This window comes from Gamsiella multidivaricata, assembly GCF_025024155.1.
Source record: "Gamsiella multidivaricata strain RSA 2152 chromosome Unknown BC939scaffold_1, whole genome shotgun sequence".
Taxonomy (NCBI): Eukaryota; Fungi; Mortierellomycota; class Mortierellomycetes; order Mortierellales; family Mortierellaceae; genus Gamsiella; species Gamsiella multidivaricata.
This window is the reverse complement of record NW_026251709.1, coordinates 1,009,556-1,023,746: the sequence shown is the minus strand read 5'-3', so window position 1 is coordinate 1,023,746 and position 14,191 is coordinate 1,009,556. Positions and strand designations below refer to the sequence as shown.

The window sequence follows — 14,191 nt, the reverse complement described above, 5'->3', positions numbered from 1 at the left end:
TCTCAAGCACTGTCGCATATTCTCAACGTGAGTCTTGAATGCTTCTGCAAATGGATACATGTACCAAATTTGATCCTCATTAACTGTCTACTTTGACTTGGCCTTTATCGTACCAGATGGGAGTCACTGGGCTACCCAAAGCTATAAAAGACACCAAAGGAACGCTAGCTTATGATCTGCAGAGCAAGAAAGTTCATGTCGGTGTCCTAAGTCTGTACTTGGATTCTTGCAAACAAGGACCTTCAAAGCGACGTGTAACAGAGTCGCCAAGGAAGCGAGAGCTGAGGCAACGGTTACGACAACTACCAGCGCATCAGCGGCTTCTATCCTAACAGCAACGGCAACTTTTCTCGCAGTGCCCACAGCCCCCGCAGTTCCCACAGCCCCCGCAGTCTCCACAGCCTCAGCAGCGCAAGACGCGCCTTCTGTTGCAGACGCCAGCACTAGCAGGAGAAGCAACATCAAGAAGCGCGCCCTGAGTTCCTCCGAGGCTCCATTCAAGCGAGGAAAGGCATGCCCTAGTTATGCGAGCGAGGTGCAGGCTGCCGGGGCGCAACATCCTGCACTGTTCATTGGCCCTAACGAACGATTGACACCAGACCGACCTGGAATAACAGAGCAGGTAATTAAATGTGCCAATGGTTTCGTATTAGCTTACGCAGCATAGCAACCAAGTGCTGACACATGTTCTGTTGTTTCATCCCTCGATCCTGCCTCATCTCTAGTCACAGAATTACGGCCATATAGTGCACGATCTCAACAAAATCATGTCAAAGCACTTTAGCAAATCAACCACGGTTCTACACTTTGACGGAAAGGCCTCGATACAAAAGTCCCAGGAGCGACAAAATCGGGCCATATCCCTCAGCAACCGGATCAAGACTCTGGAGGAGCGAGCTGACAATGCCATAGGAAAAAACAGCGGCTCTTTGGGTCCCCTGTACAAGCAATGTCGAAACGCGTACAAGACATCCAAGGCAGCGCTGGCAGACATAAGAAATGTGCTGGAGACCTTGGAGTGGCACACCTGCGAATGTCCCTTCCAAGCAGACACGCACATTGCCGAGTTGTATCAAGCTGATAACAACGAAGACGACCTCGCAATCATTACCGCCGACAATGATATGATGGTATATCAAGGTGTTAGAGAAATCACTATACCCGTCGGAAAGTACCGAGAGCTTACCACGTACAAGAAGGCTGACCTGCTCGGGTCTCTGGACCTCGCATGCGACCGTGAGCTGTTGCTGGCATCAATCATTACTGGGAACGACTACTCCAAGGCACTCCCGTGGCACGGCTTCCAAAGAAATATCAAGATCATCCGAGAGATGAGGACCGAGACCAGAGCAGGCGATGGATCAACAATGGACGCGCCAGGATCCAAGACGACTGGGGCTGAGATTATCAAGGAGCTAATCCAAGAGTATTTGCAACGGGCGAGAGGAGGACAAAACAAGAGTGTGGACGACTACACCCACGCCATTTTGGCTTTTGTTCAAGTACGTGAGGACTATCTTGACTCTGCTACGCCATCGTGCACGACCCACGAGAGAATACTGGGCATACTCCAGAAGCTCGAGAAGTGCAAGCTGCAAAGGAGAAATATGACTCGAACCTTGCGGACAAATCCTCCAGCCGACACACTCGCCAGCGATACTTCTGCAGGCTTGGCGTTTTCTTCCCTTGTCCAACACAGCCTGCAGACGATTCTTCAGGCCCGACGCCGTCGCCGCAGACACGAGAAAGGGAACGCCCAGCAACGGAGAAAGCGACGTCCCAAAGGCAAAGCAAGACGTAAGAAAGTCCGGAAGGCGAAATGGAGACGAAGCAGGTATGATTGTCGTATGACTTTGTTAGCGGGTTCAAATTCATTACGACCTTTTACAGCTTTGTCGCTTTGATACAATCATCTTATTGATATTTTTTTTTTTTTTTTTTTTTTTTTAATTTTTGGGATTGTCCCTTAGGTACAAAAGCAGGAACGGATATGCCAACCCTCGTTATTCCCCTCACGTTGTCATGGACGTCAGCCAGTCATGCCCGGTCGGCAAGATCGCATTGGAAAAGATGTCCATCGAGGAACCGCGCCCGCGGAAGAAGAAGGACGGAAGCATGGATGACAATCCTAAGGCTGCGAGTGAAACCAAGACGATGTCCAAGGAGGACGGGGAGAATGGTGAAAAAGCGGAGAGGCGAGCTGGAGCTAACCTGACTAAGCGCCTGTTCGGGGAGGCTTTCAAGGCTCTCACAATGACTGCAGGGTCGATCACAGGATGTCTGCATCGCGCGACGAAGCTGAACGTAGTCCAGACCAAGATCGTCGCGGAACGCATCAGCGAGGCGGTCCGCATCATGAGCCAAACTCGTATCATCGTGTTTAAAGCGCTTGAACTCTTTCTCTACAAGGAGGTCAGCACTGCCACCATATCTAACTCAGATCAAGCGCGCCCGGCACCAGAACATAATATGGACATTGATGTCAATCAAGCGAGTACTCCGGAAGTCCAGCACAAGGAGGACAAGAACGCGGACCCACTTGATCTCATTCTGCACAAGGAACATGGAGAAACTATCATCAGAAATCTGATCTCTTTGATTCTGAATGGTCCAGTAGCGCCCCGCGGAAGACCACCTAAAGACCCGGCGGCAATTCAGGCGAAAACAACTGCGCGCTCGATTTATGACGATTTCCTGAGCGTTCTTGCAGATTGCGCATCGACAAAGGACTGCCAAGATATACCCCTGAGTGTCATCCAGGCGGAACTGGCGGTGGAGGTCCGGACCGCGGTTCGGGAGCATTTCCAGAGACTGCCCAAGCTCATTGTGAACAAGGTAACATTTCCGCTGTCCGGAACAAGATATATCTCGCGTCGATTTGCTTTTCCACTGTGAACTTACGTTTATTTCTTGTTTCTATTAGCTGAAGCGTGCTCGTTTCTTCACGGATGATATACCTCCAGTTGAGGATGACGAGAGCTCCGACGGCGATAAACAGAAAGACAAGGTGTCATTTAAGAAGGGGCACATCCAAACTTGGTGGAGGTACTTTCTCCGTGTGCCGTCGGAGTTGCATCCTATTTTCTGTCCAGTGTCGAAGTTGGGAGACTCTTTCATCTTGTGCTCTGAGGCTGCCATTCTTTCACTTCTTTGGGGTAGTCCACATTCAAAGACGCACCCTACGCGGCATATCATGGAATCTCAAGTCTGCTCTTCCGAGACGGCCCACGAACTTGCAGCAGAGAAATATGGGGAGCTTTTCCGACTACTGTTTATTGGAGACAAGGTCGAGATCAAGGCGGATCCCCTCAAGAACCAGACTTCATATGGCAAGAAAACAACGACCATGAGCCGATTGCTGAAGGACCATCCAAACACATACGGCCAAGCTGCACTCGATGGGCACATGAAGAGGGTCTTTGCAAATCACAAGGCTAGGAAGCAAGCAGCTGCCGAAGGCACGGAGCCCCCCGTGCCCCCCGACCTCCCAAGTAATGACAGCGTCAAGGAACACTATGCCATCAGCAATATGATGAGAACAGACGGAGTCCAGCTCCACCTAATGGCATTTGACATACGACGATGTTGGCAGTCATCCAAATTTAAGGCGCGGATCCCGGAGATTACATCGCGATTTCCTAACAAAGGGTCTCTCGCAAAGGCTTTCGATCAAGACCTCCAGAATGTTGTGGGGGTGGGAGTGGACCCCGGCGAAGTAATTTCAGCATCATTTTGTACGCTGGACCTCCGAAAACCGAACCAAGTCACGAACCTGCCTATCAGACACTCCGCTCTCTACAGTCCCAACTTGTCACTCAGAGCCGCGCTGGAGGCCAAAAAACGCGAACGGACCACTGTCACAATCAAAGACGATACAAGATTAAGCGGGCACACATGCGAGACGCCTAGCATATCCGAATTAGAAGCCTCGCTACCGTCGTCGTCGTTCGTAAGCATGGAAGAACACCGGCATGGCCTCCGACAGTTCAGCTATGTCCTACAACCACTTCGCGATTTTTACGGATCCCGTTCAATGAAAAAAAAGCTGTGGGAGCTCAAAAAGGCGAACCGGGCTGAGAAGGATCATGCCGTGCATGGGGCATTGCGAACTGTAGACTCACAAGGCGGGATGCATACTGGGCCAACGAGACCAGCAATGTTTGTATACGAGCCAGGAAAGTTCAACACTCATACCAGGCTGGCATCGCTACACGAGAGCTTCAAGGGGTATTATTTCCACAAGGTATGTAGATATTCGTTGCGATTTGCTTGTTTTCAGTCTAGTATCGATACTGATGCCATGTTTCCGCATGTCATTGCACTACATAGGCAAACAGCCTCGGGTACACCGCCGTTTGTTCGGATGAGTATCTCACGTCATCGAAACGCCCAAGCTGTGTACGACAAAACAAGGACCGAAGAATGGCAAAGCCATCGAATCGGGCGTTCGTCTGTTTTGAGGATGGGTGCCAGAGATGGCTAGACAGGGACTGCGTGGGGCTCAGAATTTAGCTAATATTGGCCTCGAATGGATCAGTAGCCTGTCTTGCCCAGAGCCCCTTCGCCGACCCCAGCAAGAATAACTGTACTGGTCGTATCAGTTAATATTTATCCTAGGTGGTTGTCTCTCTTTCCAGCTGAGACGGTCTAAGGGATACAGCCTGTATTATTCATTTTCGTATAAGTAGCAGCTTATACCGATTGCAAAACGGAATAAATGCATCTTTTATCCAGAATGGAGCGAGTAGACGTTAGCTTTGAGTACATAGGTATAGGCTGTGTCCTCGATGCGGAGGCTCTCTGACATACCCAGGAAGAAATGCTGCATGGCATAACGTACAAAGGTAATGTTGCCGGTTTTCAAGGGCGAAGTGTTCAAGATATCACCAGGTGATAGATAGAAGACATTGAACATTGATGTCTGCACCATCCCGATCTCTCACAGTAAGTCGATGGCGTAGAAAGGGAATTCTGGCACACGAATCATCTACGATTTCTCCGATGAAGCACCAGTGATGTGTGGATGTGTAGACGTCTCCCTGTCTGCGGAAAAAGGCACCATTGATATCGCTGTCATGCGGCAATTGGTTACATATATGTAAGGAAGGTGTGAGGATCTAGCAATGTTCCCATGATATCGGCAGTGACGGAAGGAGGGTTCAAGTTGTAGGCATAAAAGCCAGACGGATTCGGCGACGTATTTATTGGAAGCTACAAATTTGCGCTTTAATATATATGCTCTCCGAGTGTGGAGGCGTGGCATCCTTTAATCGCATCAGAGCTCTATCTGCGAATTGGTACTGACTTATCGGACCAATGGCACGCTTTTTTTGCCCAAGTACGGAGGTGCGTAAGCAAAGTGCATTTTGTGCACGTTTATTTTCTTTCGTCTCTATGAGATTTAAATCCATTCCTAGGCGACAGCGACTTAAAGTCGAGCGCGTCCAGCGACGATCATTCCGTTCTCAGGATGACCGAATGGCTTATAGCAGCCCTGCGGTGTCCACCAGTACATGCGGTCCTTGACTTGATGTAGGTCGAAGCCTTCCTTCCTAAGCTCCACTTTCTTGTTCTTGAATGTGCCAGTCGTTTCCAATTCGTGCTCACAGATGCGGAGGAATCGAGGCACGGCGTAGGGAGGCAGACTCTTAGCTACATGGTCGCCCATTCGCTGCACAAAATCTGCGAGTGCGTCTTCGTTTACTAGCGCGGTTGTTCGACCATCGCTCGCAGGCTGAATGATAGAGTCCTTCAAGACTAATGCCGCCATTCCTGCGCGCCCATCTTGACCAGGGACAGAAACACCATAGACCGTGCACGAAGTGAGGCCGTCGACCCGGCCCATCGAATCTGCAATTTCTGCTGTCGAGACGTTTTCGCCCTTCCAGCGGTATGTATCGCCAGCGCGGTCCGCAAAGTACCAGTACTGATCCTTGGTTCTATAGAGGAGATCGCCAGTGCGCATATAAATGTCGCCTTTGGCCAAGGCATCGTGAACCAGCTTAGCCTGTGACATCTTTGGTTGGTTGAAATACCCAACAAAACGCGTTCCAGGTGTTTTGTTGTCGGCGAGCGTCAGCAGCTCCCCAATCTCGTCGGGTCCACACTCGATGCAGAAGCCCGTCTTCTTGTCACGGATGAGCTCCTCCGTGTCGGTGTCCACTTTGACCAATTTGAATCCAGGTGCCAGCGTCCTTATTGCATTAACGGCAGCAATAAAAAAAATAGGGTGTAGCGCAATCTGTGGTTAATTACGGAATAGTTCCCATAGACTTGCATCTAACAAAATTACTTGGTACCTGACGATTGGCCCTCTGAACCCGACAGCACCTTGATCTCGCTTGTTCTTTGCAATGTTGAACAGCGCACCGGTACCTGCAGCAAAGCAAAGATGAGAACAAAGTAAGAGTAGTGTATCGTTAACACATCCGCGTTAAAACGGAGAGACTTTATATCCTTCACTCCAGAGTGAGCAAAGTAATCGAAGGGATGGCAATCGGATATCGAATCAGATCATTACCTTCGCTCATGGTATAATACTCAAATACCGTGGGAATGCTGAAGCGCTCCTGAAACTTTGCCCAGATATCCGGACGCATTCCGTTGCCGAAAGCCAGTCTGACCTTATGTTTCTTGTCCAAAGGACTCTCTGGAGCGTTTAATAAATAACGACAGAGCTCTCCAATGTACTATGATGTTATTCAAGCGATGTATTATCAGTGCCTTTGGCTTGATTCATGGCCAAGTGCTGTCGCCCCATGCTGAGCAATGCGGAGATGATTACCTGAAAGTGGGTCACGTCGTACGCGATGCAGTCCTTCCAAAAGTTGGTGACAGAGAACTTTCGCGCCAACACTATAGTGGAACCCGAGGTCCAGCTCTGGCCCACACCCACGATCGCTAAAATGTTACAAGGAAGCAGATCAGATGCGCTGGACTACGGTGCGTGTAAGCTTTGCTCACGATTCTCCTAAACAGAACACTTACATCCAGCAGAGTGGTAAAGTGGAAGAGTGACATAGACCTTGCTGTCTGCTGTGATCTCGCCGAACATTGACCAGGAGACGCTGGCTACTAATTGAGGTGAGGCAGGTATTAGATATTATGGTAAGCATAGTGCTTCTATTTTTAATGCAGATCGCTGTATAGGCTCTGCAGATCGATTCAAAGACATACCGGTGCATCGTCCGTGATCCATGACGGCTGCTTTGGGAAAGCCAGTGGTTCCACTGGTGAAAATCAGGGCCGCGGGATCCTTCATTTCGACGTGCTTGCGGACACTCTTAGGGAAACCTTCAGTACTCAAATGCCCCCACTCGGCATAATCAAAAAAGGTGGGAATCTCGATTTTCTGACGAGCGGCTTCTGACAGATGGCCGTAAAATTGACCAAGGATGTGCTGTTTGGGCGTGACAGTATAGACATTGTATCCAAGCCCTTTGATATCCTCCAGGCACTCTTCCACCACAGGTGCGAGCTCATAGTCAAAGACAAGGAGGTTAGCGGAAGTGACCTTGAGTGAATGCAGCAAGACAGGACCGGTGATTTGATTGTTGATGAAGGCTGGGATAGCCGCCATCTTGAGCAGGGCCAGCCAGACGATCAGGAACAAGGGTGAATTGTGCATCATCATCGCAACGCGGTCGCTGCTCTGGACGCCCTTGGATACGAACCAATGAGCCTACGTAGAGAAAAAGAATCGCAAGTCGATGTGAGGAAACGTGACCGGATGAGAGATACTCTGGATAGCACCGTTGAGCATCGCTATGCAGTGCGCTATTCTTTGTTTTCTGTGAGGGGCGCGTACCATTCGGTTTGAGGCTATGGTTATTGATAGGTGTGGGAGAGATGGCCAATACTTGAATCAGTATAGGGTGATATGAGCCGGGCAAAGAAGCAGGAATAGCGGGCAGATCTCGAGACATACCCAGTTCCAGGTCGCGCCAGGTGTAGGAGGCACCCTCGAAGGCCAGCGCGATTGCAAAGGGTCTGATTTGACACTGCTCCTCAAAGCGGTTGTAAAGACTACAGTCCTGATCCTTGATGCAGGCTTCATATCTGGGAGTTCGCGGAAGAGGAAATTCGTTAGAGTATATTCCCAGAAATCTCGTTTCTCACCACACAGTTCATTGAAAGAAGGTGGCAAGAGAATCAAGTACTTTTTGCGTGCTCTGAATGCGCCCCTGACAAAGGTTAGGTCCTTTGTGAGCTGGTACTTATCGTTGACATAGTATCCTGTGGCCAATGCTGCCGCAACGCCTGCTATAATCGGGGCTGTGTAAAGAAGACAAGATAGCAAGGATTATGAACCACAAACAACAACAGACGGGTTAATTGCCACAGTTTAAGGAGTCCTCCTCCTCCTTTTCAGGAGAGGCGTGCCTGCACATGAAGAGGAGAAAAGAGACGTCAACTTGCCCATGGTTGAATGAGAACTCGAGAATGAATCCGATGAGCAGTAGAAGGGAGTTTATTGCGGCTAGAGATGGGGAATGGAGCGCGAGTGTGGAAAAGAGGAAGGAGAGCGAAGGAAAAGGGCGTGGTGCATTTGGAGCCCTACGGCTCGGATCGTCTGCCAAGCAGGTTCAACAATTCCCAGGCACAAACGGCCACGGCTCATGGAGTCTACACCGTCTAACGCTCCACCCGCACTTATCTCGCCTGACTTGCATATTAGAGGTATGCCCAATCTATGGTGCACAATCATGCGCGGTATGTAGCACAGCAGCAGCTTGTACTTTGTTATCCTGAATGGACATCAATCTATCAGATGCATGTACACACAAAAAATGGCGTCCTGTTCTGAACCTGAAATTACAACCAGCGCCTCGTAAGGACCATCCCAAAGTAAGCGGCTATTTTGTCCGGAAGCAGTATGCTTGATGGACAGAGTGCTGTGTCTTCTCGTCATTCGCTGTTGCCTAATGTATCTACATTGGGGTATCCCCAAAGCAGACAAAGCAGACAAAAAGATAAAAGGAGTAGTGGTGGTGGAGAAAAGCAGAGTGGGAGCAATGGAGCAGAGTGAGGATACCGCGCTGTGGAGACCGAATGACCCAATTTTTCTGAATGTACACCACTGGTCTGTCCTCACTGGCTTTTTATTTTATTTTCCAGCTGATCTCTTTCTCCGCGCCAACACGTCCACACAGACTGGCCATCAGCACTGCACCCAGACTCAGGAGTAGTTGCAGAGCCATAGGATACCCTACCAGAGTCAGTCAGGACCAAGAGGAACGACATCAGTCGGATCACTTCATCAACAGTTGCTATTGGACGAGTGGACGCAGTGCCTGATTAGATCTCTACAACATGACCAACACTCTGTCCACGACCATGACCCAGAGGACCTCGTCAGGGGGTTCGCAGAGGAAAAGACTGGCTGTAGATGCTGCCAAGAGACCAAGGATGTTCTTTCCAACAACGTTGCAGCCGGATGCCCAGGACCGTATCCCGACCATGAGCATCGCAGACAGGTAAGGGGCTTGCTCCACTTTGGGAAGTCCCACTATATCAACCCTCCACTAATACTCTTCTATGCCCGTTGACCATCGCATTGGAAAGCGCCCTTCTTCAGGCCACCCTGGCTCAGTCGCGGTATGCATGGTCTAACACAGCATTCACTCGGTTTATCCCCGAGCCTCCCGCGCGTGCTCCCGGCGGCAAAAAGTACGCTTCAGAACTGACGCCTGTTGGATCCTACACTGTCTGTATCGGACCACATCTTTTTTTCGACACAAAGTTTTTCGCCGTCTTCAACCCTACCCCGCCTCCACCCTCTATCCCAATATCGGGATCCACAATTGCTCTCAATACTGCTGTGTCGACACCTACAGAGGACTCACTCAATTCCCCATCTTCAACACCGCCTGCTGCCTTGGGGAGATCACCTGCACCAGAGAAGACCGTTGAATTGGCCGCGGCGAGAACCGATATGGTAGCGGGGGAATCATCATCGCCTACACCCATGGATATCGATTCTGATGCCAGCAATACCAATGTGGCAGCGAGCTCAAGCAGCGACAACAAGGATCAAATAGTTAACACACCAGCAGCGACGCCAAACGAGTCGGAATCGAAATCGGAATCAACTAATACACCGATAAAGATGGATGGGACAGCCTCGCCAGCAGTATCGCCATTAGGTCCTTCAGAAAAATCCGCCACTTCATCACGTCCAACCACATTAACGTCCTCAGGTGCCAAAGTCAAAACACCAGCGGCTCGACCTTTGAGACCCATGCACCAGATGGTATTTGAATTCAAGGAGAATTCTGGAGTGCGGTGGCTGTTTCCATACGAGTCGTCAGTAGAGTTCACACCAGCCGAAGGTGAAGGTGCAGCAAAGATTTCTGCGTCGTTCTATGTGCCTACGATGGAGGAGCCACGACCAGGCTTGGCAGGAACAGGCCAGAGCACAGCACAGGGTCCGATACCAGGGCCAGGTCAAGCAACAACACTCGTCATCCTGCAGGCGACACTGGAACTTTGGTTTGAACTGCAGCGATCCATTAGCGACTCCGCAGCAACATATCGGTTCATGATGGAAAAGATGAAACAGATACCTCCGCGCGTTTATGTCCAATACAACCTGCCTCTCGACTTTCCAGACGATCAGCTGCAGCTTATGGGTCTTAAGAAACTGCCAGATCACAGAGTTGTTCCGTTGTCAACCCTCGAGCCTTCTAAGCGGACAATAGGAGGGGTAGGTGCCACGTTGTTATTCAAACCTGTGTTGCGCTAGAATGTTCTGCACTCAAGTCTTCCATCGCTCACTCTTTTTTTTTTTTTTTTTTTTTTGTGCGTTTGTATTACTAGGTCGATCATCCTTTAGGAACAATAAAGGTGAAGCGACTAAAGACAAATCAGGATGAGAATACCATTGTTACCGCCGCCGCTGCCACTTCAAAGGGAGGGACCACGTCCAGAAGGAATACATCGACACCCAACAATCCATCTGGCTCGCCTCATCAAAAGCAGTGCGCGTATTGTGGTAGCGTATCGACGCCCATGTGGAGGCGTGGTCCAGATGGATCACATAATCTTTGTAATGCCTGTGGAGTCAAGTGGAGGCACGGAAAGATCTTTATTGATGTTCAAAACCCAACCGCGCCATCAGCCGCAACAGCAAAAACATCATCCTCGTCCGCTACGACCGTTTCTTCTGCACCATCATCGTTTGGTGCCGTTGAGACATCAACAAAAGCGGCAGAAAGTGCAACTGGACTGCACCAGAATCTACCTGCAAGTGGAGAGAACTCGGGACAGGTGGATCAAAAGATGGAGGGCTTACCATCATCGGAGAACCCATCTGGCAAGGTTATATCGACTGAAGACTCGAAAATTGGAACCGCAGGTAGATCGAAGACATGTGATAAGGACAAGACAGCGCCCGGCAAAAAGCGCGGCAGTGCAAAGGGTGAGATACAGAACTTCGACTAATCATGGCTCTCAGAAATACATGTTTATGATATACTCATCTTGACTGAGATGGCTGATTTCTGCGGTACTTAGCGTCACCGTCCACAGCAGCAGGACCCAAACTGGTACCCATTCATCAGATTGGAGGGACAGTCAAGCAATCAAGCAGAGTCGGTGCGAGCTCAAGGAAGGACAGGGACAGGGACACAGGCAAAGATAAGGTCAAGGCTGCAACCAGTAACAAAATCCAAGCAGCATCAGCCCTAGCATTGCATTCGACACAGGAAGATGCATCCTCCCTCCAGGACGTTCTAGGCTACATGGCTACAAACGCAAACCTCGATACTTCTACTTCAAACGTGTCACTATCTGCTGAAAACAGTATGTCATCACCAGCCTCAGTGTCTGCACCAGCAAATGCAACAGCAGCATCAAGAACTACAGCCACGAAAGTGGCTGCGGCAAAGACCTCGGCTACTGCTACTATTGTCAAGTCGACAGCAGCGACATCCAGAGCATTAAAGCAAAAGACTCCGGCCATTGGCACCACCACACCGGCAATCGCCAAGCCCTCACTTCCGACCTCTGCAGCTGCAAAACTGTCGCTTCTCAAATCGCTTGCCAGCACCCCCAGGTACCAGATCAGCCATTCTACGCCAGGGTCCACCGCTAGCTTGGCCGACGATGGGCTCTCGCTCTATGCCACCAAGAACCTATATACAAACAACACGGCGACCTTTCCTTTGCACTTTCCGACCATTTCGATTGCGTTTGGACCGAACAACGCCTACTACATGTACCCCAATTGCGCCGTTGTCTTGTTTGAGAATCATTTCCAAATCAAGCTGATCAATGCGGGCGAGCGTACGGATATTGATGTCTGGAAGGAGGGAATCGTGAGTACAGAGTTTCAGGTCGTGGATGTTGGCGACGGTGAGAGTATGATTGTCATGAGGGCGCTGCTGAGGCAGCACCTGTCGAGGTTAGTTCAATCCATCGTCTTGTCCTTGGAGTGATCTTTGCCATATGTATGTCGCTAACGCTTTCTGTTTTTGCTTTTTCTCCAAGGTTTGACAAGGAGCTCTTGAATCCAGACGAGAACGAGTCTGCGATTGTCTTTCGCTTCCGAGAGCGTCTGGATGGTGGTGGGCCACCGGTGAAGCCTTTGCTGGAACAATGGCTAAAGACAGAGATCCCAGTTGCGGCCCCTCCTGGATCTAAGCCTAGCGCAGGGTCGTGCTCAGATTCTGGCAGTTCTCCAATCGCCATGCTACAATAAATCACGTGAAAAATGAATAGTGCGAACAAACGTTTTGTTTTGATCGGATTTGCGCAACGCTTCATCACTCTCTCTCTTTTCATCATGTCCGCTGTCAAGGCTGCTGCTATTCACATCGACTGGACCAAGCTGTCCACATCGCTTGGTCTTAAGACTGAGACCGTCGCCGCCCTGGCTGCGTTCCGCAAACGCAACGAAGAAGCGCGACGTGTTCTGACCGATCTCAGGGAGCAGAAGACTGCCGTTGACTTTGCTCATTATCGCAAGGTTCTCAAGAACCAAGCCGTCGTGGATGAGCTCGAGAAGTCCTTCAAGTCCTTCAAGCCCACTTCGTACGATGTCAAAGCTCAGATCAAGTCTATTGAGACCGTGGAGGCCAAGGCTGTATGTTAATTGTTACTACATTCGTCCAGGAAATACTCTCCGGGCACTCTGCGCCACTTCGACCGACATTCGCTTCATGATATGCGTCTGCTGGCTTTATAACATACCGACGCCGAACAGGGAAGACAGGACAGTACCATATTTATCAACGCTGCGAATGGGCGTTCCATATCGTGTGCCTTACATTGGCTCCACAATACTTCGGGATACTGTAGGCCGGGCAGGACAGGATACGTTTGTCAACACCATGAACACACTGCTGGTCTGGATTTATGAGTCAAAGTCGACTACGGCGCTACACTTCGTATCGGCAATAGGCACCGAAAGAAGGACCTATCTGAAAATCACATGCAACTTATACATGCCCCAATTTCGTTGTGTTCCATGCTTAGCTTGAGCGCGCCAAATCGACTGCCACCAAGGTCGAGTCTGAGCTCGCTGATCTTCAGGCCACCCTGAAGAACATTGAAACCTCCCGCCCCATCGATGAGCTCACTGTACGCATCCCTTTTTTTTTTTTTTTTTTTTTTATATACCCTGAAGTATATTCTGGGCAGGATGACCATGGATAGGCGAACGCCAGGCGATACTGAGGATCATGGATTGTAAAGCATGCAGGGACACAACTTGCTTCATCTTGGCCAGTACAGAGCTCAGCGTCCAATATTGAAGTTTGACTTACACGTCAGGCATCTTCAGCAAATATCCTTGAATCTTGGACTCATGGACAGGGAACAAGGCGTTATGGAGAGCACCTTTGCGGACAATATATCTGTCTATCGATTTAGACTTGGCTGACAACAAGACATCCCCAACACTTCATGTCACAACTATAGGCTGATGATGTCCTCAAGTCCCGCCCCGAGATTGCCGAGAAGGTCGATGCCCTGTTGGCCAGGAGCAAATGGGATACCAAGGGCTACAACGAAAAGTTCGGATATGTCACCCTCTTCTAAGCAGTGTCTGCATGCGCTCCTCGATATCCACTTACTATTCTTGATCTACGTCCTACAAACCCATCTGCTTTTCAATACTCAACAAATAACTAAAGTAAAGTCTTCGCGTTCATAATACACATTGGACCTGTCAATGGCAGATGGATCATAT

The 14,191-nt window shown here is 49.8% G+C and overlaps 6 protein-coding genes across 6 annotated transcripts; 4 read left to right on the top strand and 2 right to left on the bottom strand.

Annotated features, from left to right (window-relative positions):
* Window positions 1-598: 598 nt before the first annotated feature.
* BC939DRAFT_434585 (uncharacterized protein) lies at window positions 599-1,050 on the bottom strand (the record flags this gene model as incomplete). The annotated part of the gene is made up of 2 exons (XM_051553386.1): window positions 599-622; window positions 726-1,050. A coding segment is annotated over one exon (294 nt), but the record flags the coding sequence as incomplete, so codon positions are not given.
* A 2,022-nt stretch (window positions 1,051-3,072) lies between these two features.
* Window positions 3,073-4,713, top strand: BC939DRAFT_8298 (uncharacterized protein). The gene has a single exon (XM_051561930.1). It carries the CDS (start codon window positions 3,194-3,196, stop codon window positions 4,481-4,483), a length of 1,290 nt encoding a protein of 429 aa, XP_051417986.1. The 5' UTR covers window positions 3,073-3,193; the 3' UTR covers window positions 4,484-4,713.
* A 715-nt stretch (window positions 4,714-5,428) lies between these two features.
* On the bottom strand, window positions 5,429-8,422 carry BC939DRAFT_498242 (putative bifunctional fatty acid transporter/acyl-CoA synthetase FAT1; the record flags this gene model as incomplete). Its single annotated transcript, XM_051559791.1, has 10 exons — window positions 5,429-6,194; window positions 6,300-6,375; window positions 6,521-6,689; window positions 6,785-6,900; window positions 6,988-7,074; window positions 7,177-7,681; window positions 7,808-7,821; window positions 7,928-8,058; window positions 8,160-8,274; window positions 8,389-8,422. 10 exons carry the CDS (start codon window positions 8,420-8,422, stop codon window positions 5,429-5,431), a joined length of 2,013 nt encoding a protein of 670 aa, XP_051417985.1.
* Window positions 8,423-8,652: 230 nt separating this feature from the next.
* BC939DRAFT_8102 (uncharacterized protein) lies at window positions 8,653-9,246 on the top strand. Its single transcript, XM_051561919.1, has one exon. It carries the CDS (start codon window positions 8,883-8,885, stop codon window positions 9,186-9,188), a length of 306 nt encoding a protein of 101 aa, XP_051417984.1. The 5' UTR covers window positions 8,653-8,882; the 3' UTR covers window positions 9,189-9,246.
* Window positions 9,247-9,312: 66 nt separating this feature from the next.
* On the top strand, window positions 9,313-12,700 carry BC939DRAFT_498241 (uncharacterized protein; the record flags this gene model as incomplete). The annotated part of the gene is made up of 5 exons (XM_051559790.1): window positions 9,313-9,476; window positions 9,565-10,705; window positions 10,819-11,419; window positions 11,515-12,403; window positions 12,490-12,700. 5 exons carry the CDS (start codon window positions 9,313-9,315, stop codon window positions 12,698-12,700), a joined length of 3,006 nt encoding a protein of 1,001 aa, XP_051417983.1.
* Window positions 12,701-12,764: 64 nt separating this feature from the next.
* On the top strand, window positions 12,765-14,170 carry BC939DRAFT_434554 (uncharacterized protein). The gene is made up of 3 exons (XM_051553385.1): window positions 12,765-13,084; window positions 13,477-13,581; window positions 13,921-14,170. The coding sequence occupies exons 1-3, from the start codon at window positions 12,785-12,787 to the stop codon at window positions 14,038-14,040; spliced, it is 525 nt and encodes a 174-aa protein (XP_051417982.1). The 5' UTR covers window positions 12,765-12,784; the 3' UTR covers window positions 14,041-14,170.
* The last annotated feature ends 21 nt before the right edge of the window (window positions 14,171-14,191 follow it).